Source organism: Schistocerca gregaria, chromosome 1 (assembly GCF_023897955.1).
Source record: "Schistocerca gregaria isolate iqSchGreg1 chromosome 1, iqSchGreg1.2, whole genome shotgun sequence".
Classification (NCBI taxonomy): domain Eukaryota; kingdom Metazoa; phylum Arthropoda; class Insecta; order Orthoptera; family Acrididae; genus Schistocerca; species Schistocerca gregaria.
The window spans coordinates 938,764,772-938,789,765 of NC_064920.1; the positions used below are offsets into that span (position 1 = coordinate 938,764,772).

The following is a 24,994-nucleotide window of genomic DNA, read 5'->3' on the forward strand; positions in this document are numbered from 1 at the left end:
CTTCTTGTCCAAACTAGTTATCGTCCATGTTTCACTTCCATACATGGCTACTCTCCAAACAAATACTTTCAGAAACGACTTCCTGATACATAAATCTATATTCGATGTTAACAAATTTCTCTTCTTCAAAAACGCTTTCCTTGCCATTGCCAGTCTACATTTTATATCCTCTCTACTTCGACCATCATCAGTTATTTTACTTCCTAAATAGCAAAACTCCTTTACTACTTTAAGTGTCTCATTTCCTAATCTAATTCCTCAGCATCACCCGATTTAATTTGACTACATTCCATTATCCTCGTTTTGCTTATATCCTCCTTTCAAGACACTGTCCATTCCGTTCAACTGCTCTTCCAAGTCCTTTGCCGTCTCTGACAGAATTACAATGTCATCGGCGAACCTCAAAGTTTTTACTTCGTCTCAATGGACTTTAATACCTACTCCAAATTTTTCTTTTGTTTCCTTTACTGCTTGCTCAATATACAGATTGAATAACATCGGGGAGAGGCTACAACCCTGTCTCACTCCTTTCCCCACCACTGCTTCCCTTTCATGCCCCTCGACTTTTATGACTGCCACCTGGTTTCTGTACAAATTGTAAATAGCCTTTCGCTCCCTGTATTTTACCCCTGCCACCTTTAGAATTTGAAAAAGAGTATTCCAGTCAACATTGTCAAAAGCTTTCTCTAAGTCTACAAATGCTAGAAACGTAGGTTTGCCTTTTCTTAATCTTTCTTCTAAGATAAGTCGTAAGGTCAGTATTGCCTAACGTGTTCCAACATTTCGACGGAATCCAAACTGATCCTCCCCGAGGTCTGCATCTACCAGTTTTTCCATTCGTCTGTAAAGAATTCGCGTTAGTATTTTGCAGCCGTGGCTTATTAAACTGACAGTTCGGTAATTTTCACATCTGTCAGCACCTGCTTTCTTTGGGATTGGAATTATTATATTCTTCTTGAAGTCTGAGGGTATTTCGCCTGTCTCATACATCTTGCTCACCAGATGGTAGAGTTTTGTCATGACTGGCTCTCCCAAGGCCGTCAGTAGTTCTAATGGAATGTTGTCTACTCCGGGGGCCTTGTTTCGACTCAGGTCTTTCAGTGCTCTGTCAAACTCTTCACGCAGTATCGTATCTCCCATTTCGTCTTCATCTACATCCTCTTCTATTTCCATAATATTGTCCTCAAGTACATCGCCCTTGTATAAACCTTCTATATACTCCTTCCACCTTTCTGCCTTCCCTTCTTTGCTTAGAACTGGGCTGCCATCTGAGCTCTTGATATTCATACACATGGTTCTCTTCTCTCCAAAGGTCTCTTTAATTTTCCTGTAGGCAGTATCTATCTTACCCCTAGTGAGATAAGCTTCTACATCCTTACATTTGTCCTCTAGCCATCCCTGTTTAGCCACTTTGCACTTCCTGTCGATCGCATTTTTGAGACGTTTGTATTCCTTTTTGCCTGCTTCATTTACTGCATTTTTATATTTTCTCCTTTCATCAATTAAATTCAATATTTCTTCTGTTACCCAAGGATTTCTAGCAGCCCTCGTCTTTGTACCTACTTTATCCTCTGCTGCCTTCACTACTACATCCCTCAGAGCTACCCATTCTTCTTCTACTGTATTTCTTTCCCCTATTCCTGTCAATTGTTCCCTTATGCTCTCTCTGAAACTCTGTACAACCTCTGGTTCTTTCAGTTTACCCAGGTCCCATCTCCTTAATTTCCCACATTTTTGCAGTTTCTTCAGTTTTAATCTACAGGTCATAACCAATAGATTGTGGTCAGAGTCCACATCTGCCCCTGGAAATGTCTTACAACTTAAAACCTGGTTCCTAAATCTCTGTCTTACCATTATATAATCTATCTGATACCTTTTAGTATCTCCAGGGTTCTTCCACGTATACAACCTTCTTTCATGATTCTTAAACCAAGTGTTACCTATGATTAAGTTGTGCTCTGTACAAAATTCTACTAGGCGGCTTCCTCTTTCATTTCTTAGCCCCAATCCATATTCACCTACTATGTTTCCTTCTCTCCCTTTTCCTACACTCGAATTCCAGTCACCCATTACTATTAAATTTTCGTCTCCCTTCACTATCTGAATAATTTCTTTTATTTCATCGTACATTTCTTCAATTTCTTCATCATCTGCAGAGCTAGTTGGCATATAAACTTGTACTACTGTAGTAGGTGTGGGCTTCGTATCTATCTTGGCCACAATAATGCGTTCACTATGCTGTTTGTAGTAGCTTACCCGCATTCCTATTTTCTATTCATTATTAAACCTACTCCTGCATTACCCCTATTTGATTTTGTGTTTATAACCCTGTAGTCACCTGACCAGAAGTCTTGTTCCTCCTGCCACCGAACTTCACTAATTCCCACTATATCTAACTTTAACCTATCCATTTCCCTTTTTAAATTTTCTAACCTACCTGCCCGATACATGCTTGAATACATATATGATTAGCATTTCAGAGCAAGCACACACATTGTTAGGAGAAACACTGCCTCCATTCTCTATATAAGGAAAGTTCATGCAATAGGTTTCAATTCAGAAATATGCATTTGAATGTTGGACATCAATTTGACAAGAGGCAGGATCAAGGCTTCTCTAGACTACTGCGTATTGTCCCATTGTATTGAATTCATCAGAACAGGAAGAATAGAGCTGTTATTTTAAGATTATATGCTAACCTTAGCCTTGAGGAAATTAGAATTTTAAATGCAATTCTGATACTACATAACAATCAGTTACAAGTAGGCTCATTAGTGAACTGCTATCTTCAAATTTGTAGCATTTTTGTACAGCAAAATTACAAATTTATTAATTAAAAAAACATCAATTTCATATTACTGTATTAAAAACTGCTAATTTTACATTATTTTTTCCATTGCTGTTTCACAAAATTATCCTGTCCCAGGCTATTCATGTTCATTGGGATCCCACGATTTACACACAGTTCATGAGGGCCATTTTCAATGTCATGCAAACAGTAACAGGCCAATGCGACTAGTGTCCACAGAAACAGACATAACTGCTGCAATTGTAATGAATCCAATAGGGTACACAACAGCATCACTCCACTATTCCCAGCAAGGTTAGGGCTACTGTAACTTCAACAGATACTAAATTTTGCACGCCGTATACCCTTTAAGCATCTAAAAATTGATTCATTTTTATTTCCTACTACACAGCGAACACACAAGAAAAAATTAGGTTTTCTATCCTTCCTGGTGAAGCAAGTGTAATGGTGAGTAGTACTGTTTCAAACTGCTTTTGTTTAAGTGAAAATGAATCACCTGCTCCTAAATCAACAAGCCATTTTTAACCTGTTGAGTAGGGTGTTCTGGCAGAAAATAACTGCAATGATACTGCAAGAAAATACTGCATAAGTAAAGCATAGAGGTGATATGAAACTTGTTTCCATGACTTTCACCACTTACCATTTGCTGCTACTGCAGTAGCAAACATTAGCCTGAAGAGTAACAACAGGTGGCTTTTTCGAGTAAAGGTAACAGTAACAACTAACACTTACAGAAAAATTTGCAGAGGAACTTCTAAAAACATTTAGGACTTCTCTGTTTCATAACAACAAATATGGACCTTATCTTACCTTGGCTGCTTTGCCTTCTTCCCAGTTTGCTTCTTTCTCCTCATCACTTATATCTTCTGTAGCTTTTGCAGAATCTTTTTCTGCCTTTGCACTCTCTTTCTTCGCAGCTGCTTCTCTGAGCCTACTTTCACAGAGGATTTAAATAAGAAAACAAAATAAGAAGAAAACATAATACATACTAAGTTTATGTAACTATACTTTAGTACATCTGTAGATGTTCATTTCAGGTTCTAACCATTTCATAATCATAGTGAAGAACCCCCTCCCCTTTCTCCGTCACATAAAATTTCATCTATGCTTCATATCAATGGAATGCTTAGTACAAAGTAAGAAGATAGGCCATTTCTTGGGGCATTTATCTCTTCAAAAATCTGTATTTGAAAACCTAATTAATCATTTTCATTTCTGTAGAGTTTCATCATTAGTAACTGTCTGCTTATGCTTTACACAGCATAGTACACATAATTCTTACATGCAATTAGTTTAGAGGTTTTTCTATCTCTCATTTACCATAGTAACAGAGGTCAACTGGTTTTTCTACACACATACCATTAAAAATGGTATTACTTATACAAACTATTCATTCCTAACACATGACATCACATTTTTACATGTAAAATACAGATAATCACTGGCATCTAAGCCATTATCAGCGAAATGCTTATCATGTGTTTTGCTTTTTCTTCTTTCAAACTACTTTCCAGGAATATTCAGTGTCAAAAGAAAAAAATACTTTGACCAGTTGACAATCCTCCTGTTCTGTATGATACATCACATTTTTTCAATCATTTTCATATGCTTTTTTAAAATATATTTTAACAGCTATTACCTCCTTAACTTTTGCATCTTGAGCCTCCTCAAACTCTCTGCATGAGCTCTTGCTAGATATTGCTTGCGGACCGTGTAAGAATCAACTAATCTCCTCTTCCTGGCGAGTATGGAGTCAGCTCTTCTGGCGAGCATGAATCTTGATAGGCCTCTTGAGCCTCTGCTACTAATTCTTCCCCTGAAGGAGCCACGGGGGGAGGACACATGGCGAGGAGGTCCACTTGAGGGTGGAGGCATGTCTGAATCCAGATGATCTGCTTTTCTGTGGGGATAATCTTCCCTTGAGCGGTCTCTGAAAGCTCCTGCGGACCGCCTTTCCTCGCGATATCCGCGGCCCCTCTCCTCTCCGTAACCTCCCTTATCCTCAGTGTAACTATAGCGACTATTGTAGTCGGTTCCACCCCCATAGCTTCCTTCATGGCTGCGTCTGGCAGATGAGGCCTGTATGCAAAGTCAAAACAAGAAAACCATTACAGGCATGTGTGGGATCCATTTACGTGAACAATTCGGCCATTTGTCTGAAATAAGTAACATTCACTGCAATTATACATCATGTTTCAGAATACTGAAATTCAAAATCAAAAGTTGAACAACAACATCACATTTTTCTTCTGCATTGTTGGGAAATTTCATAGAAACTCAATTTACAACAGTAACCATAAACAGTTATCTGAACAGCAGACAAGTAGAACTTGCAAGTCTAGGAATTAAATGTCTTACTTCACAGGCCAGTGTATCAGCATTTTTTTCCAGGCATTATCTATTACATGTTATATCATAGCTCTTGGCTGACATACTTTATAATGTGAAATAATCTGTCAACTTTTCACTCTTCTCTACATCTATCATAAATGGGCAGAAACAGTGCAGAATCATTTTTGATTTTGACAATCTTTTTATTACAGCTTCTAGTTCCATCATGGTAAAATCTATTTCCCAACAGTTACACACCCAAGACCATGCAGTAACATTTTAAAGTCATTTAACAAGTCTAGTGAACTATATAGTAAAATTGTATAAGGCCCAAAAGCTGATGCACTTCCGATTCTGCTGCAACATTCAACCAAATTATTATTTTCATATGCTCTTAACGTCAAATATAAATATGAATCTGCAAAGAATAGATGAATTCTGCAAGCAGCTCTTGAATCCAAGAGTTTGTATGAGGAAGCTCACGCAATCACAAGCATCAGTTTGTTCAGAGTTCACACTTTGGAAAAGTAACCACATACTCAGTTCTCAGCAGTGAAAACTTTCAGTCGTAAACACAACATGCACAATTTTAAATTAGTATCCACCAGAGGCTGCAGGCCCATTGCATCTGTGTGCATACTTAACTATTCTAATTTTACTCTTTATGACAACTCAGGAATTTCTTAGCTCACAATTTCAAAGAGTAGCTGCATCATTAATTCAGAGCACAACCTCCAATATTATCCCTATTACAATTCTAGCAGCTGAGCAGCAGTATTCAGTCATCTCAAATTCAGAATTTCCGATAATATGACTCAATGAAAAATTCCTCAAATTTTGGTATTTTACACGAAATGAGTTTCATCGAGTAAATGAAATATCCTGCACAAACCTGTATCTGCAACAAGGAAAAAAGAGATACCCTCAACAGAAGATTCCCTTTCTAAAAAAAGGGGCTACACACTAAAGAGATGAGGCCATGAAATGAAAATTCTTTGTCTCAACTGGTGTAAATTGCATGCAGAGATCAAACTAAAAATTAAATTGAAGAAAATTCTCAACAGCAAAATATCTTAATTATTGAATTTTTAATTGTACAGGAAGATGTATACTAATGGCAATTCAGATTTTTACAAAACTTAACATTTAGATGAAGTATCTGCTGCAATGTTCATACTGGAATCAGAAGGAAAAAACATGCATGAAATGGAACCAATTCATACTCAAAATAATCACTGCCTCATTTATTTAGAATCTCTAACTACTACACCAATTTTCTGTCATACCGAGCTGATTTTTCTGAGATAGTGACCAGCAGCTTTCAAGCATTGTAGGAGCATAACAAAAGATTGTCATTAAAACAATCCTTAATAAATGGATAACAAAACATCTCTGACCTTAGAAAATTAATTTTTGTATGAACTGCCTTTCTGGGAAGGAGGCATCCTGCATAATGCATTGTTTACCTCATAACTTACACTATTTTCCATAAGCTCCACGCATAATCGATACATGTATTCCAGTAACGAAGCACGGAAGATGTTCTGAGGCCAACTTTCTAGACTAAGTCAAGTTATAACTGACAGCGGGCCTGAAATTTTGTAATTTTTAGCACTTCATCTGAAATTATTCTAATAACAATCCTAGTTTGGTTGATTGTTCCATCTTTTTCACTGATGTAGTGATAATGTGATTAGAAACTTGGTAAACAAATTTATAGCAGGCACATATTTTTCAACCGCTATCAGATAAGCAGAACATTAAACATCAGTTCACTGTCAGCAGGTCACTTTCCTGGCCAGTTTCTAAATCATGTTATATTCATTTTCAATTGTGATTTGAAGACATCTTCCACTTGCCAAAGTACTTTAACAATGAGCAAGGAAAACTTACCCAGATACAATTTCATATCACATTGTCAAAAAGAGTGTCAGCATCTGATTGAAGGCAAGATGATTTCCTACAGTCATATTATTCATTTTGACCTGAGCTTGCCAAATCCATCTCGCCATTCTGTGTACTGGAGTCTTCATGAGCTGTGCTGGGCATGAAGCAAATATCCCGAAGTTAGCAAATCATTTACACATTTTCTGACAGTTGGCAATCCCACAAGAGTGTGACAGCATAATAGGTTAAACAATGGTCAAACTGCTTAATCTCATACAGATCTGTTCATGAAACCTGAAGGACACTTAAGCACTTCAGAACATCTTTGCTTTTGCTGTCTGACAGTTCCTTGGTGTATAATCAGTAACATTTCTAAATGAAAGAACTGATGTGAGAATTATTTTGAGACTATGAATAAATTTCCAATCTATATTATTTCAAACTCATTTCTTTGTTACCCTGAGATAACGGATAGAAACACTGAATAACTTAGCTGTGACAACTATGTAGCAACAGCACTGTTTTTACAATTTTAGTTACATTCACTGTCACACAGTGAGAAGGAAAACTATAAAATGATACACATCCACTCTCAGCCACCACACTCGTGTTGACTTGCTGTATCACTCAATGTCACACACCTTCCGGAAAATGGAGATGGGGTATAAGGTGATATTCCTGAGATTAAAACAGAAGTAAAATTAAAAGGAGCTAAAAGGAAGGAACAGGGAAATTGATTGGTTTACCATAAACAAAAAATATGGATGAGCCAGTCACTGTTACCACATTAAGGACATATCCCTAAAATTTAATTGAACAAATTAGACAAATCACAAAACCTAAAAACTCTAACCACATTTGTTTGAAGTCATTTAAAACAGAGGGCTGGCAAATCTGCCACTACCCTCTTGTCTGAAAATAAAACACCATCTAACAAAATGTGGAACACAGTGATCTCTATGTCACAAGCAACACACATTGGAGGGTACTCTCACTGTAGCAAGAAACAGTCACACGGTTGTGGCCTAAGCAAAGACGAGTAAGGAGAACCTTGTCCCATCTGCACAACTGGAAGGAGGTACACATGGCCACATTGTGGGCTTTACTATATGGAGCTTAGTGTGTCACTTAAAACCACTCTTTGTCTCATAAATGTATGACTGCCTCAACAGTAAGATGCATGCAGGAGAATGACAAACTGAGCTGAGGGGGCACAACATGCCTCTGCCTGCTACACCCACCCTTTGATCTCCGCACCACCTGTGTGTCCTGCAACTCAGCAGAGACATCTCCTTTCCCAGCCTTAGTAAGTAGAGGCAGACACCCTGGACTACTTTATTGGCTGGATACAACTGTTGCAGAGACTAAAGGGTACGCACAGTGGCTGAAGAGATGAGGACTTTAGCAGCATGGCACATCTCATCTCCTCCAGTTCCCTCAGGATCAGAGGTATTAGGCACTGAATACAGTGAACTCTGGAGGCAACCAAATCTTGGTGACAATCCAGGAAAATGAAGCCACCAAAGGAGAAAGGTCCAGCTTAGAACTATTCAAAATATAACATCAAGGAAATACTTCTCACAATGTGGCTTTCCTTTTCTGGAACTTTAAAAAGCTCTCATTAAAGAATAGCACAAACATACCAGCCAAATGGTTCAGAATGCATTGTGTTCTGTAACATCAGTGAAATGTTAATGGAAGCTTTGCACATAAGACTCATTCATAAAATCACAATAAAAGAAAACATGCCTCCTGGAACATAAATCCTTCATAAGGGTGCTTAAGGAATTCTGTGTAATCTAACTGAAAAATTATGTAGAGAGGGTTTAGTAGCCACCAATAACCTTCAGGAGGTAAAATTCCAATACCGCCTATAACAAAAAAGTGTAGGAAAAAATTATGTTTTCAGCTTTCCAAACTGTTGGTTCCTTTATCGGGGAGGAAAGAGGAATATATTTGGGAAGGGAGGCAGGTCACTCAAGACACCAGGATGCAAGGGACTCATGTTATGTGTAAACCAGGATGAAAGGGGGGCAGGATGTCAGGCGTATGGCACATGAAAGGTAATACCTGGTATTTTGGTAAGTAATGTATCAACTTTGGGACAGATGACAGGACAGAATGAGAAGTACAGTTCAATTTCTAAGATGAGAAACATGAAAAATCCAATTAAGAACCAAGAGGAAAGCAGAGATGTTGGTGGCGGGCAGGTAAGAACTAAAGAATTGGGGAAAGATGAAAGAAAATGGAGGGGGGGGGGGGGGGGGAATTAACATCGATGGACGTTTAGGGGGTAGGTATGTAAAATTGATCAGAATGTTGAAATTTTTTGCCATCACACAAAAGATGTAAATGCTATATTGTTTCAACAAATGGACAGAGCCACCTCCTTTGCTCCGCAACTCTGTCCTTGCCTTGTTTGTGATATTTTATTATTTCCTGCCATCAGAGAAGACATCTGTAGAGTATAGGTGGCTGTGTGCCTCCACTTACAATGTAATCAATTACCATTTTAAAGAAATACACACACTGAACACAAAACCCAAATGAAAGCTTTAATAACTTCATTTAGGAGAGAGACCCAAAGACAACATTTCACTTATCTGCTACTGTTAAAATTCCTTGTAAGATGCTTTTCCAACATTCAATGGTGGTAATGCTGGAAGAAACAGCGCCCTTATGAGACTAGGATGTGATGGAATTTGATTCACTGAAAACTTGTTAAGATTGATGTGTAATGCTAGTACTGAAATGTCAGTGAATGGTATCTGCCAAAAGAGCACACCAACAATGTAGGAAAAGAGATTGCTACTTACTGTGAACTAACATATCTCTTTAAAGTAGCAATCTCTCTTCCTACATTACTGATATTCCTACCTGAAGTTTCCATTGTTTAGTTTCACCAAAAGGTAATGCAAGAAAGATCACCCCAGGGAAACACAGCTACACAAAGACAATAAAGACCAGATGTATGGTTACAGCGAACATTAAGGTACTCATTTTTGGCATAAATCTTATCTTTTTCTGCATTTCCCACAACTTTCATTTTTCAGTGTGTAAGTCACATTTCCTGCTGAAGCACTGCGAATAAAAAGGTGAAATTTACTACAGACTTTGTACGTACCATAATACAAAATCATGTGGTACAAAATTTTTCATAGTGCAATGTAGTTAATTTTTGTGAAGAAAAAATTGCCATGTATCTCACACAAATTAAAACTTCTTGCGAGACTTCTGAGATATTACAAAGCTGGTCTATAGATTTGTTTAGCTAATTACTAAAAACAACATACCACTTTTTGAAAGTGATAAGTAAACTAACCTTTGAGGAAACATTCCTGATGCATTCTGAAAGCACCCATCAACATTCTGATCAAATTATTTGACAAAAAATTGGAAAGATCTTGATTGTAGCCAATGAATATAACGTCAACATGTGCAAAATTTGATTCAATTCTCTCTCAAACAGCAAGAGTTACATCAGCATATATATGATTCCAAGTAGTTTCTCAAACATCTCTCTTCAAGTCTGGGGGAATGCTGGTATGCAGGAATATGAGTAGTAGTCAAAGTAAACTATGACCATGTGCACTACAGTAATTTAGTACAGTAAACCAATAGAGGAGCCAAAATAAGAGCACACATCATCTTGATGCAGTGGAGCATTGTGCAGCAATATGAAACAGTGGTTAGGTGTCACAGACACTTTCAGTATTGTCAAACAAGACAATGAACAAAGCAGCAGACCCTCTTTCTGTGAAGAAGATGGCATCTCAAAGGAAGTGGAAGCCATTGACCTTGAAAACCAGTGTATTGCAATTTAGACGATAATGGGAAAAGTGAAGGACCAGCTTTCAACACAAGTCACTGCTTGCTGGTTTCTGTGACTGCTTACACCTATTCAAATAGCCTGCAGAACAAAGGCAGCAGGGGAAATGTTGCAGCTTTGTCAAGCAAATCTAGGCAGCTCTCTCTAGCTGCCTCTTCACTACGGGCAAGTCAGTCACTATGACCACAAGACAAAAAAATGAAACAAGTAGCTGGAATGAGGATTCAACAACAATGAAAAAGCGAAGACTATACCATTATAGGTAAAGGTGATTCTGAGCTTTTGACTGCCAATGAGTAGGGTTAACTTCTGATGATCATTAATGTGTGTTCACAAGATGTGTCTTTCCTTGGGCACAATCACAGATGCACAGGAATAACAGGGTACACACAAAAATTTGTGGATAGGATGCGCGCACACACGCACACACACACACACACACACACACACACACACACACACACACACACACACACACACACGGGGGCATTCTCATGTCCATACGTTGCATCACTTCGCAAGCAGTCTGCAATGGCTTCTTCTTTGCTCGGGAATTTGTGCTGCATTTATTATCACAAAAGTATGACAGAAAAAGAAAACACAGTAGCGACAGTAGGTGAAGAAGAATCTAAATAAGAGAGGTACAAGAAATACAAAGTGGCAACACTTTGTTTGCAAATTTCAGGAGGATGTCACAGTGAGGTTTTACATTTTCTGCTTAGCGATAAGGCTGGCAACAGTATTTCGTTAGCTACATGTATCAGTTTATTTCTTATTCCAAAACTAAGCATTTCATTTCAGTGATTATTCCTGAAACTGAAAAATAGTTGAGGGAGGTTTGTCATCGCTATGTAAAGCGTAATTTACTTTAAATGCATCATTTGTATTTTATTTTACAAAAAAGTTGTTTACACAATTTTAATCATGAAATATTATATGTAGATTAACATCCTCAGACTAGACACACTTGAAAACTACATGAACGCCAGCAGCCACTGGAAGGGAGGTTGAGTTTTCCAGTTTTGTATCCTTTGCTTTGTCAAGGTCTTTCATTTCTATTTCTAGTAGTTTGCTGAGGAGATGCATTTAGCCTGTCATTTGTTTTGTTCAGATGTCAAGCTCCTCAGCAGTTGTATTTTTTAAGTTACCACAGCATGAATATTCGTCCACAGTTTTCATATACTACACTTCCCATAAATTGTGGCCCTTTCTTCCTTGTTTTACTACTCTGAAACTTACACAGACTTGTTCTTTGCAATTATATGATTGGAAACGTATGTAATACTTTACACTCAGAGCATCACATTTCCAATTTTTATTCAAATAATCTTTAGCAGCAGCATTCCATATGACTCGTGTAATCTATAAATTTCAGCACACTTCCTTTGAAGTCAACACAAATTATTGCACATTGATCGCTTCACAGCACAATCTCAACTTACTACACACACTCAGGTCCTAGTGGCCGTTAGTCTGCTAAAAAGCACTAAGATTCCCACCAAAGTCGGAAAGCAACGTGCTTCACCTGTGGCCTCCATTCCTAGTAAATTAGCCATGTACAAATATGCATACATAGTTGTGCTGTTGGGAATTTGTGTGCATACATGAAGTTGAACACAAAAAGCATTGTATGGATGCCTCTTTAAAGGGTAAATCATCACAGCAGCATTCTACCGAAATCTCGTGACCAGATTACTAGGTGGTGTCAAGGCTCATACTGCACAGGACAGCTGCTGTGATGCTGCTGCATTGGTCTATCGAATGCCGTATCATCTACTAATCTCCTGGTGTGACACCCAATGACTACTACCTCTTCCCTCTGATGAAGAAACTTTAGTGTGGCAAGCATTTCCACAATGATTTTCAAAGCAGAAGGATTCCTCAACAGCCAAAATGCCAACTTCTTCAACCAGGGTCTTGATCACGTCATCCATCGGGTTGAAATGTGTTGCAGTGAAGAGCTGATATGTAGACTAGGACTATCATCAAAGTTTCATGGTTACAATTTGATTTTCTGATTTAGTGATATGTCAGTTTGGTGGTCATTGCTTGTCTCACTGTCCTGTCATCTGAGCCAAAGCTAGCACAATGTTTTGAATTCTCACCTCTGACTCATTTATCTGTCACCTCTCAACGTATCAAGTGAGTCCTTCACATTCTAGGATCAGAGTAATCTCCCTCCCAACTTTACACAACTTATCGCCTCTGTCCCTTTGATGAAGTAACAGTTCTAAATGCTAGGAAGAGACTCATCAATATTTAAAGTGTGTGTTGGCACTACAGGAATTCTGGCTTCTTAAAGGTAAAGAGTCTTTATCCAGTAGGTCCTACTTTCAAGACACCTACAACTAGTTGAATATACTCTCTTGTGTCAAAACATTATGACCACTGTCCATTGCAAGAAGGAAAGCTCTCTGGTGTGTTGTGGGCACTTGACATTGTAAAGGAAATAAATGGAGGGACAATATGATCCACACCTAAGTGACTTATGACGGGCAGATCGTTACAGGCTGGAGTTTGTGATTGATAATGTTTTAATTGGTGAAGCTGGTTGACTGTTCATGTGCTACTGTTTTGAGCACATATGGGAAATATTTCAAGGATGGTGAAACTACAAGTAGATGACAAGGTGTTGGTGTGTGAAGGTCAGTGGCTTGTCCATTCTGAAAATGAAGATAGGTGGCAATCTCACAGACTGCAAAATAGACCGAGAACCAAATATAATGCTGGTACAGGCAAAGTGTTTCAGAGCACACAGGTTGGTTGGTTGGTTGGTTTGGGCGAGGAGACTAAACAGCGAGGTCATCGGGGCCCATCGCGGTAGGGAACGATGGGGAAGGAAGTCTGTCTTTCCTTTCACAAGAACCATAAAGGCATTTATGAGAAGTGATTTTGGGAAATCACAGAATACCTAAATTAGGATGGGCAGTCGCGAGTGACCTGTCGTCCTCCCAAATGCAGGTCCAGTGTACTAACCACTGCACCAACTCACTCAGTATAAGAAGCAGTTCAGTGCACTACATTCAACATTGAGCACTGCAGCAGATTATTTCTACTTGTTCCCTGTTGTCCAACAACATTGTCTGTTGTGATTGCAGTTGGTATGAAATGAGAGAGATTTGTCCTTGATAAATAGCAATGTGTTTAATTACATCTGAGACAACAGGTGAGTGATCGCGCCTAGAAACACCATCCTTCATGCGAATAGCTGCTCAAAATTCAGACTGTAAACATAGAAGCAGGTAAATAGGGACAGTATTATGCTCTGGGGCACATTCCCTGAGCTTCCATGGGACCTATGGTAACAATAGCATCAAGACCACTTAGGACATCATTGACACACCAGTGGACCACATAATTCCTTCATGCTTGACATCCATCCCAGTGACAATGGCATACTCAAGAAGGATAACATTAAAAGTCACAAGGCAAGAATAATGATACAGTGGTTTGATAATTATAGTAAACAAGTCTTGCCCACTGAATGCACCTGATCTTAATCCAATGTAACACATTTGAGATAGTATCTGACACCAGTTCCATGTCCACAAACCACCAGCCCATAATTTATGAGTAATGTGTGACCTGCATGTAGACATATGGTTCAATATACCCCCAGCACCCATGAAAGCCTTGTTGAATTTATGCAGCACCGATGTGCAGATGATCTTAACGTTTTGGTCATCACTGTGAAGTAGACAAATTTGCACCAAAAGTCATTTGTTTTGTAACCGAACTCCTACATAACATTATCTGACAGAGCTTAAAATGTTTGTAGTCAACTGTTGTTTTGTCTCAGCATTAGTTACATGTGATTTGAAGTATCATAGAGGAACCTCACAATTCAAAGTTGAAATCACACAATAATGTTACTATTAACAGTTTCTTGCTCAAGAGAGCGATCCAGTTCCTTATACAATGCAGCAGTACTTACTGTACCATGTGCCATTTGCTTTCAGTAATCACTTTATGCCAACTATTTTTATATCACTGTATAAAACACATCTGTCCTCACCAAGAATTCAACAAAATCTGGTACTTATTTTATGACAAATATTCCAAATACAATATTGGAAATTACTTCTGCTTTCAGGAACAATTCTGTTATTTCAGTTTCATACATTCTCCCTATTTCAACATTGCAAGACTGAAAACATTACAAGGATTCAATGATATCGCACGAAGTAGAGCTCTATAACCTGCACAAAAATAAAAAATTTGTTAGTTTGCTTATATAAAGAAAAAACAATTACACAATGGAAAATCCGGGATAGAATGTAACAATATTATGAAAATGAAAGTTGCTATTCACCGTACAGTGGGAACGCTGAGTCACAGATAGGCACAACAAAGACTGACAACAGAAGCTTTCAGCCATCATGGCCTTTGTCAAAACAGACGACACGGACGCACATGCATGCACACACGACTGCAGCCTCTAGCAGCTGCCGAGAGAGAGAGAGAGAGAGAGAGAGAGAGAGAGAGAGAGAGTGTGTGTGTTTTTGGTGAAGGCCTTTTTGGCTGAAAGCTTACAGTGTGACAAGTCTTTTTGTTTTGCCTATTTGTGACTCAGTGTCTCCACTATGTGGTGAGTAGCAACTTTCCTTTTCATAATATTGTGAAAATACAAGTACTATTAACAAGGTTTTATCTGTCAATGAAACTAACATTGGAGAAACGGAAGTGTTCTTGTCAGTTTACAATGGATTTGTGCCATGTTACCCCAGTAGTAATGGCACTAATGAGTTTGGATACTTTTTCCTTTGTGAAAGGTCAAAATCTTTTCTTATTCTTATACTGTAAAATACTACTTCATGCAATTTAGCAGATGCAATTTTGACACTGGTTTCACTGGATGCATTATTGTAGTACAAAAAATTTATAAGAGGTTGCAAAATCACACACCATTCCCCTGTTAATCATAACAGACAGATTGATTCCGTAAGTAGCAATCAAATGTCAGTCATTGCGCCACTTTTCTCAAATCAAATGGAGTACAGTAGGTTTGAGAGTTTACCTTCCCATGACAGGATAGGAAATCTGTTTGCAGCTAATTCACAGAAACTCCCCAATGGAAAATTGGAGTCACACATACAGGGTTTTGCAACTTGCTCTTGCTTACACCCAGTGTCTACAGTTTGACAAACCCACTTAAGCATCTGTACAGCAAGTTAGTGGGCAAACATCTGAACATTCAAAATGTTTATGGCTTGACTAACTCAATCACTTCCACATACCAACAAGCAAAAGCAATGAGCTTGTGTATAAACTCTGTGCAAGATGGTACAAATACTTGTAGCTGTGAGGCTGGTCTCTGCAGAGGCATCATTTTAAGCAATTTGAAGAAAATCAATTACAAATTAATATGAGTTCATTTTGATATGACAATAAGCCTTGTCTCTCTAGCATTTGAGAACGTATCAGTACAAGGCAAAGAGGGATACTATACGTAATCTTTTTACAAAATATATAGCAACTGACTTCTGAGAAATGTGCTATTAAAAAGATACTTTCATGGGGGCCAACTGGAAGAGAAAAAATTAACTGGAAGGAAATTATAAACCCACAGCTATTAGAGACTAGGAACATAAGCTAACAATTATAAAATATGCAAACAGATAGATGCTTGTATTTAGAAGGCTTTTCAATCACTATAAATTGCAACTTTTATGTGGTGTTGTTGCTTCTTCCATCACATCCTTTCTGATCAAGAACTTACTTACAAATGACAGGAATTTCAAATATATTTCTTCATTAATACTTAACCAAGCTAAAACTGTTGCCCAGCAGATCAAATCCTCGGGGCACATATAAAATTTTAAGTCATTATCTGGCACAGATGGTAAAGAACCTGATCTGGCTCAATACCTTGTCACAATTGGTACCTGTGCCACAAAAATAGTGCCAATGTTGTAGAAGGCAGGGGGCCACTTGTACCACATTTCTATATTGAACCTGACTGTAATTAAGCATGCAAACAGCACAATATGGCAGCATCAGATGCGTCATTCTACAAGCATTTCAATACAGACCTATAACATGTAACCTCCGAGCTCTGCCACTGCATGGTGTCCTAGCACTGACTGAAGTGTGAAGACAAGGAGAACTGACAGTTTCTGAGACCCCACCAAAAGCTGAGGGCAAATAACCACATCGCCAGCTACAATAACATTATGTTCAGCTTACATACGACTGTTTCAGAAGCCTCACTCTCCCTATCTCGTCATCTGCCTGTATCTATGATTCCGACAATTATAGTCTCACCATTTTCAGGATAACTTGGTTGGTATATCATAGTGCGCTGCCTGCTGACGAGAAAACACATCGCCTTTGAGATCACAGCCAATCAGCTGTAATAGAACTTCACCGCAGCAAGCAGCCACTGCTACTGGGTCACCTCCATGACTGAAGATGAAGACTAAACTGGATGTTACCCTCACAATGGGCTGTACTATGTGACTACTACCTACAACCTGTCGGGCGAGCCACTTTAGTACTGCCTCCCTGGCTATATACTGTGTTGCTAATTTGGGTCCTGGGCTTAGAATGTGACTCCCATCATCCATGATATGCTGTTGGCACCCACTAAAATGCACATCTGTCAGAGAGCACAGGTGCAAGCCATATGTGTCATTAGCACATCGTGGTGAGCCTATACCTGTAGACTCCTGTTGCAGTTACCTTCACGACATCGCCGTTGGGAGCTGACCTACATCAAGCCCACAAACTATGAAGCACAATGTCCACAGCCTTCCTGCACTCTAGACTGCAAATCGGCATGCCTACTGTCCCACTGGAGTAGACAACTGACACAAAGATCATAAGTAACAAATATGTTTCCAGACAACACTGTTTCACAGACGCCTCAGTCTACAACAGCGACTTACATCAACTCCCAAGCTCAGCCTCCTGAACCAATAGTATCATAACCACATCAGCTCAGTCTCCACTAAAGATCCTAACACGAGGAGAAACTTATGTAATTATATGGATATTTTATACACAATACATTGGCACTTTGGTAGGGGGGGGGGGGGGGGGAGAGGATGATTACTGGGAGCAAATGTAAGGGGGTTCTACATAACCATTCAAACATTCCATTCACTTTTGAGAAATGTGCTCTTATAGCTTATCTTAAACTTGGCAAGTATGCTTACACTGAGTGAAATAACCACAGAAGTCAATGTGGAACATACACACATTGCAGCGAAATATAGCATCACTGGGTTATGCAGCAGATAATTGGTTCAAGTGCCTTTGTTAACAGCATGACATCACTTGCAGTGCTTCTCCTGGACTTGTGACCATATTAGTTGGACCCTAGATGACAGGAGAAATAGGCCTACTCAGGCGAGTCACGATTTCAGTTGGTAAGACTGATGGTGGGTTTCAAGTGCGGCACAGACCTCACAAAGCCATGGACCCAAGTTGTCAACAAGGCACTGTGCAAGCTGGCAGTGGCATCATAAATGTGTGGGCTGTGCCTACTTTGAATGGACTTGGTCCTCTCGTCCGACTGAACTGATCATTGACTGTAAATGGTTATGTTCAGGTAGTTTGAAGCCATTCATGGCCTTCTGTTCCCGAACAATGATGAAATTGTTATGGTTGACAATGGGCCATGTCACCGGGCCAGAACCGTTTGTGACTAATTTGAAGAACATTCTGGACAATTCAAGCGAATTATCTGCTACTCAGATAGCTAAATGTGAATCCCCTCTTAACATTTATTGGACACAAGGCTGTTACATCATCATCTCTCTTTGTCAAAGCTAATACATCAAATATTTATGTCAAAGAAATTTGATAGTGTAATAGGGAACTCTGTCAAATCTCACCTTTCATCAATTAAATGTCATCAAATCTAGAACCTTAGATTTGTTCATAAGCTGTTCGTCTTCTGGGTCGCTGCCATGTGAAATTTAGTTGTTTGGAGTGCTGGCACCACTACAACTGTGACGTCTGTAGCATTTGTAAAAAAGGCTGCAAAATTAAGTTGGTGTGTTCCTTCAGCTCTTTTAAATAACCTTGCTTCGAGTGGGGGTTGGGGGGGGGGGGGGGGGGGGATGTAGGCAAGGGACACAGAGCATGCCATTAATTATGTGGTGATGGGAAGGAGGGATACACTGCAGGCAACTCCCCATCCACTAACACATCTATGACCAACCATCTATACATTGGGGAAACATCCAGGCAGTTTTTCAGCAAGCTGGAATACGAAATACTTCACAATAAATTTTTTATTAGCTCTACACTCTACTTTGTCAATTTTTGAATTCTTGATGCCACTTCATCTGTTTTGTACCTTTTATTAATTTTGTGGGTGTTGAAATCACAAATTCTTTTAATTGAATTATTCAAAAATAAAAAATTTCTTATTGCCCATATAGTGTATAAACATTTATTTACCTTCAGATATACTTCCTCCGGTAGTTTATAGATAGCTTCATACGTTTCTAGAATTATTTTGGTTACTGTGCACTGTGATATTCAAGTGCTGTACTGTACACTAAAATAGCTCTTTCCTGTAGCAAGAAATTGCAGTGTTATGGTGAGCCTGTCTTAAGCACATGTCATATTTCTCAAGTGAGTATTCTTTTTTTATATGAGGAACCACTTTATTGAGCAAATACTGAAATGCACTCTCACTCATTCTTAAATAACTTATGTAAGACTTGACATCATCCACTTGCAGCTCTCTGAACAAATTTTCTGTATGCTTTTATTACCTCAACATGAAATCCACAGTTTCACCAAAGTATGTTTCCTTTCTATACTGCTGCAATGTGGTACAAATAACTGCAGCACATAGTAAATTATTTTTGTCAGCCATGTTGAACTTTGATGAAAATATGAAAGATCTTGGTCAAAGAAAGTTGAGCAATATTTGATCACATTTCCTTGTAAAAGAAATATGATAAGTGTAATAACTGCCTAAGCAAGAGGTCTGCTCATGCACAAAATCCTGCACAATCAACACTTTTGCAATTACAGATAGCTACAAAGGCAACATGGCTCAATATTTCTACACAGGACTTCACTGACTTGTTGAATCCATACCATGTCAAGTTGTTGCACTATGCTGGGCAAATGGAGGATTAACACTATTAGGAGGTATTCCATGACTTGCCAGCTGAGTGTCTACTAGAATCCTTAAAGCCATCCTGAATCTCAAAGTACTTCCCCACTGTAGCATTAACACAATGGCAAAAAGATAAAAGTACTCTAGATTCTTATTAAACAGCAAGAACATTGTGTCAATGCTTCAAAGTTAAAACTGTGCCAGAACAGATGCCCAATATGGATAACATTTTGTGTACAACTAGCTTCATATTCTGATAAATTTTCGAACAGAATCCCCATTCTGTCTGATATCTCTCACATATGGTTGGTTGGGGACTGAGGAACTCAACAGCAAGGTCATCCATCCCTCAGTCAAGAGAGAATTCATCGGGAATTGGTGCAATCAATGACCTTATTGAATCATGAAACCATGTAGGAGTGGTAAAATCAAGGCCTTGAAAGCAATGTTGATGCTAGAGCTGAGAAAAATTTTTAAGACAAGTGAAAATACACACAAGTCCAGCTAATACTAAGTCAGCGCAGACTAAGGGTCTTCCACAGCTCATCTGTGGCGAGATAAAGCCCACCTGCTTCTCACCCCCTCCAAACTGATTAAGAATGGAGATGTAAGTAGCTTCTAGATAGGATTTTCATAACAGAAAAATGAGGAGGCTAAAATTGTGATGGATATCACTTGGACCAACAAAAATAAAATGAAGTAAGAGAAATAACTGCCAATAGGTGTGTGGGGCCAGGAGAATGTCTCCCTGGGCTCTGCAACAACAGTGGTCATCCATCCCACAGCTATCCCTCCCCAATCCACTACAGCTAATTTTAAAGAAGAGAACAGCATCCACTAGGCATCAGTGCACTGCCCCTAAAATGGGAAATAGCACGTGGCATAAAAAGAGGCTAACCACATCGAAAGGTGATGGAGGAAAGTAGGCTTTACCAAGGTGGCTAACAAAGGAGGAAGGTTGAGGCCAATAAGTGGCAAAAGACACCTCACAACCATGGCCCTGCCCCAAAATCCACCTGAATAAGGCTAGAAGAGTAAGCTTGCCTGAGAGATACACTCAAGTGGAGCAACATGTTTAAAACTGCCGGCAAATAGTACATATCTAGGATTGAAGTCATGCCTGACACACGAACTTTTTTCACATGTATTAATAGTGTCAATATTTTTTTCTTTTTTAACACTAAAGATGATCTGCTCTTCCCAAATACTTCCCTTGTCCTAATCTCATCACTTCATTCGAGCAGAACCTGGGGCGTGACTGCAATCACATTAAACTTTTATGATCAAAGTTAAGAAAACTTATTTAGGAAAGAATAATAATTTTCAACTACTTTAGGACTGCAATAACTTTCAAGTAGATAAAGCATGCCGAGTCCACTTCTGCACTGATGTTACTTTTTACTCACTTTTACAAAACTGCAGTTGTCATTTCCGAGCATTTTGGAAGTATGTAATACATATGGACCTCAAAATGTAACATTTTTTTGTGTAATTTTCATCTTTTTTGGCAAAATTTGCATCTAAATTTGTTGTTTATAAATGACTGGACTCCCTAATTTACAAAGTGGTCACACTTTGTGCCTGTAAAAAACCTTTGTTCTTTGAAACTAACAAGAATAAGCAGTTATTTGGGAGCTTTAAGACTTGAGCATACAAAAATTTCAATAGCATTTTCTGAAATGATCTTTGCTTGTTTTCTTCTTTTAGCTCTCCAAATCTTTCAACAAATGACTGCTTCTGCTAAGCAGCAACACAATTTTCACATCTCTGGTTTAAGGTGTTTCAAGACAATATCTGTCTAAAACCAATTCACAAAACCTGCAGAGTAATTATGTCAACCTTTCATGGACACACACATCGTGTGACCCATACCTGTGACAATGCTACAGACAGAACCGATAAGGAACTTTGGGTAAAAATACAACACAAAATAACCAGAGTTGCCACGAGTACCCCAAGTGAAATTCCCTGATTTCCAGACAAGTTTTAGCATTTTCCCCTGACAAATTTTGACATATCAAAGATAAGTTAATATGCAAGCTGATAATCTGTCTTTGCAGCTATGGTACAAGAGACAATAGTGCAAATGAGGAAATATCTAAAAAAGTTGCAAGCAGATGGTGTTTCCTGATCATCCTTTTCATAATATTGTTAAATTCCAAATGGTATGTAAGGTTCATGAAGACCACTGATGTTATTTTATTTGAATAAAATAAAACCTTTCATGCCAAAAATACAGATTTCCTTCGAGTTGCAAGACACATTGATAATACAATACCTTCACCGATTCCAGAAATAACCCCAGGAAAAGTAGGCTCCTTCAAAGAAGTGTATAAGATGGAGAAGAATTGTATAAACCAACACTGTAGGTAACCAGAATAAAATGTTACTTCTACAATGTTCTTTACTGTCGGTTATTACCCACTGTGTGATATCACCCTGATATCACCCCATGGTCTCTGGCCTGCTCAGGAGCACTGCGGATCTGAGACCATGAATAAACCATGAACATCCACTGCATTTGCCACTCACAGACAGACCCAGCCAGTGGGCAGACAGTGAGACTAGCGCCAACCAGCAGGGCATGCACATTAGTGGGAACCGAATAGCTTCAGATAGACAGGCCTGATCCATAACAGATACTGGCAGAAATGGTCTGCGGTTTTGGCCCGTGACACAAATCTACTCATGTAGCCAGTTATTCACAGACTGTGTGTTGTTGAAATGAGACCGCAGTGATCTAGCAATACAACAAGTAATTTGTTCAATGCTCTGAGAATCAATAATAATGAGAATAGGTAGCAACGCACCGTAAAAAGATGATTGCTGAGCTGCAGGCAGGCACATAGAAAAAGCTCACAACTAAATTTTCAGCCATAGCTTTTGTCAGAAATGAAAGCGCACACACATTCACACAATCACTCACATACAACTCATGTAAACATGACCGCCGTCTCTGGCAGCAGAGTCTACTGAGTCTGAGAATCATATCCAAACAAACCACTCCTCATGCCTTCCTGCCTCTCATGGTCAACTGCTAGGCTTGTGGTATGAAGTGGTGGTAGCAGCAAGGGCTGCAACCTGAGGGGAGTAGTAGGAAGGGGAAGCAGTAGTAATGAGGGAGTAGGAAAGCGGTGCACGCATCCAGCGACGATGCATAACACCTCAGTAAACAAACCGTTTCACCGTTTCATCTGAGACACAGACTATTCCAGTCTCTCTCTCTCTCTCTCTCTCTCTCTCTCTCTCTCTCTCTCTCTCTCCCACCCCCTCCAAGTTTCTCCAACTTGTTTGAAATTCGCTGATTTCCAAACCTGTGGCAACGCTGATAACTGTTTGCAAGTGGAGAAAGACTTTTGGTATGGTTGAAATATGTTAATAGATTCAGTTTTCTGGACACACTAATGTGGACATTATAAATTGGTAGTAGGCTGTGAACATAAATAAACTACAATTTCGACTGTCAGAAGGAAGAGAAGCTGTGAATAAAAACAAGCCCCTCGTAAGACTGTTATAAGCTTTCTGCTAACAAGGAGTTTGTCGCACGTACGCACACACGACTGCAGTCTGGCAGCTGAAGCCACACTGTGTGTGTGTGTGTGTGTGTGTGTGTGTGTGTGTGTGTGTGTGTGTGTGTGTGTCAAAGGCCTTGTTGCCCATGAGCTTATTTTGTACCAGTCTTTTTGTTGTGATTATCTGTGACTCAGCATCTTTGCTATATGGTGAGTACGAACCAGCCTCTTCATAATATTGCTACATTCCATCCTATACATGTTCTGCATTTCTGTAAAGTGTAAATTAACACATGGTGTCTGTTCTGGTGGTCTTAATTGAATTCCAATGGATCAGAATTAGTTTTCTCAACAATATTGTTTGTTTATTTTTGAGGAGGAGCACTGCACAGTGCAAAGAACTCAGTAACAGCTATTGCAGAACTGTTTAAAGATGTTGACAGTGTCAAATTCAAGCCTGATCTACACTGGTATCTGAAACAACTGTAGCTCAACACCTGCCAACCAAAACTGTCACATTAAAGTGTCCACATTACGCAAATGCTTTAAGCTTAGCTAACGCACAAATTTACAAGTCTCTTTGTTCAAAGGTGCTGATTCCCACCACTGAACGCCCACTATCTGCAAGACACCAGAGCATCGAGCACACATACATTGTTGTGTTTGAGATTTTTGTTTTGCAAAAATGTTCTTATGCACATTATTTTTAGAAAGTGGGCTTCCACTAGGTTTAAATACCAGTAACTGAGAACAGTACATATTTGGTATTTATGTGCAGAAAATAAAGCTATTATTAAACTGTATCCGATAAAATACTTCATCTGTATACAGCTCACTATGAAATAGCATTTGTTAAATAATTTTGTATTTCCACTTTTAAGCCATGTTTTCAAATTTGTGCTAACTTTGATGTCTTCATTTCACATAGTATCACCATTTCATTTACCTTGGTTTCATTAACAAGAGCAGTTATTTTGGAGGTCCTCAGGATTACGTTAAAGTGAGCTTGAAAATACTGTCACATGAGCATGATCCATTGTTGTAGCATGTGCATTTTCTAAGAGAAACACACATTTGTACAGTAGCTTCATCCTTCAATCTAATGTTTCCGAAACAATGCATGTAACATTTTAAGTCAAACTAAATTCATGATCCTACAATAAAGCTGAAATATTGCTTTATAGGTGATCATAAATGACTTTTCTTCTTGCAAAAAATTGCTCACATCACTATACAGCGTGGAAACAAACTTTTTGGAACAAATGTTAATGTTTTCGAATCTTGGCATTTGAAGAAAACGTTTTAGCTTCAATTCGCTCAGTAGGTTATGACAATATAGTACAGGCCTCTGATGCTGCAAAAACATATCTCACTTAAATCCACCAGGAATCATAATATGCTAATTAATTTCACTTTCATTTGATGAATCTTTTTTTCTGAAGTATTGTGAATCTTGTGCAATGACTGACATTTTAGTGGAGAGTGACCAAGACAAACGCGAACTGACCCTTTCTGCAGTTTACACTTTATCAACAGCAGATCCT

At 38.8% G+C, this 24,994-nt stretch overlaps 1 protein-coding gene across 5 annotated transcripts in view; it reads right to left on the minus strand.

Annotated features, from left to right (window-relative positions):
* LOC126275441 (trichohyalin-like) overlaps window positions 1–24,994 on the minus strand; it is an 85,195-nt gene that overhangs the window by 24,253 nt on the left and 35,948 nt on the right. For all 5 annotated transcript variants that reach the window (XM_049977198.1, XM_049977202.1, XM_049977199.1 and 2 more), the window contains exons 6-7: window positions 4,449–4,888; window positions 3,620–3,740 (exon numbers count right to left, since the gene is read on the minus strand). In XM_049977198.1, coding sequence (XP_049833155.1) covers window positions 3,620–3,740; window positions 4,449–4,888 — 561 coding nt within the window. The remainder of the gene's footprint in view (window positions 1–3,619; window positions 3,741–4,448; window positions 4,889–24,994) is intronic.